This window comes from Diaphorina citri, unplaced genomic scaffold (genome assembly GCF_000475195.1).
Source record: "Diaphorina citri unplaced genomic scaffold, Diaci psyllid genome assembly version 1.1 scaffold1369, whole genome shotgun sequence".
Taxonomy (NCBI): Eukaryota; Metazoa; Arthropoda; class Insecta; order Hemiptera; family Psyllidae; genus Diaphorina; species Diaphorina citri.
Genome location: NW_007378795.1, coordinates 1 through 942, shown reverse-complemented (window position 1 = coordinate 942; position 942 = coordinate 1). Strand labels below are relative to the sequence as shown.

At 36.4% G+C, this 942-nt stretch overlaps 1 protein-coding gene across 1 annotated transcript; it reads right to left on the bottom strand.

The window, feature by feature from the left end:
* Positions 1-269: 269 nt before the first annotated feature.
* On the bottom strand, positions 270-710 carry LOC108253197 (protein TonB-like; the record flags this gene model as incomplete). The annotated part of the gene is made up of 1 exon (XM_017446722.1): positions 270-710. A coding segment is annotated over one exon (441 nt), but the record flags the coding sequence as incomplete, so codon positions are not given.
* Positions 711-942: the final 232 nt, after the last annotated feature.

Sequence of the window (942 nt, the reverse complement as noted above, 5' to 3'; positions counted from 1 at the left end):
CCATTTGATTTTTTTCTTTCCCTATAGTCCCTAGACACACACATACTAAAGAGCCCTTTACCCTAGATGAATTTGATGGCACATTCGTTCTCTTTTGACAAAATTTTTGATGGCAAATTCGAGGAAATCAGAAGCTGTTTTTTTTTTTTTTTTTTTTTTTTTTCCTTTGTAAACTTTCTTATAATATTTTGTTGTAATTTGTAAGGTATCATTTAATTTCTAATGTTTTACTTTGTAGTCTTTCTTCTAATATTTTCTAAACGCATCATCTAATATCTCACCTTGTAAGCTTTCTTCTCACTTGACTCCGCCTCGTCTCTGGAGTTCATCGTCTCTGCCACACTCTTGTTCCTTATAGCTGTCTTGAAACTCTCCAAGTCTTCAATCTTACTTCTCAACTGTTCCTCCTTGGCGATTAGTTTACCCTGCAGCTCATTCACTTTCTCATTCAACTTTCTCATTTCCACGTTATACTTCTCGATGATTTCATTCTTGTCTTCCACATTTTTCATTTTCTCTCTTAGCTCTTCTTGTAGTTTATCGATTGTTGTTGAGAGCTGGTTGTCGTCCGTTTTATGTGGTATTGGTTCAGGTTTGTCAACACTTGTTCTTGGTTTAGGTTCGGGCTGAGCTTTGGGTTTCGGAGGTTCTTCGTCTTTGGGAACTTCGAGTTTGATCTCCTCTTTTTTGTTCCATTTGTCGAGTTTTTCCTGAAAGTGACGAATAAAGAAGAAATTATTAATTAAATACACAATTTTTCCTCATATTTATTTTTGTAATCCTTGTGTTAACCTTTTTCTTCCATTCCTATAGTCTATTTTTTTCTTTTCGCCAAGACCAACTGATTGACTTGAAAACCATTATTCTAAAGCAGCCATTCTTAACCTATGGTCCGTGGACCACTAGTGGTCCGCGAGAAGGTTTCAGGTGGTCCGCGAGAGG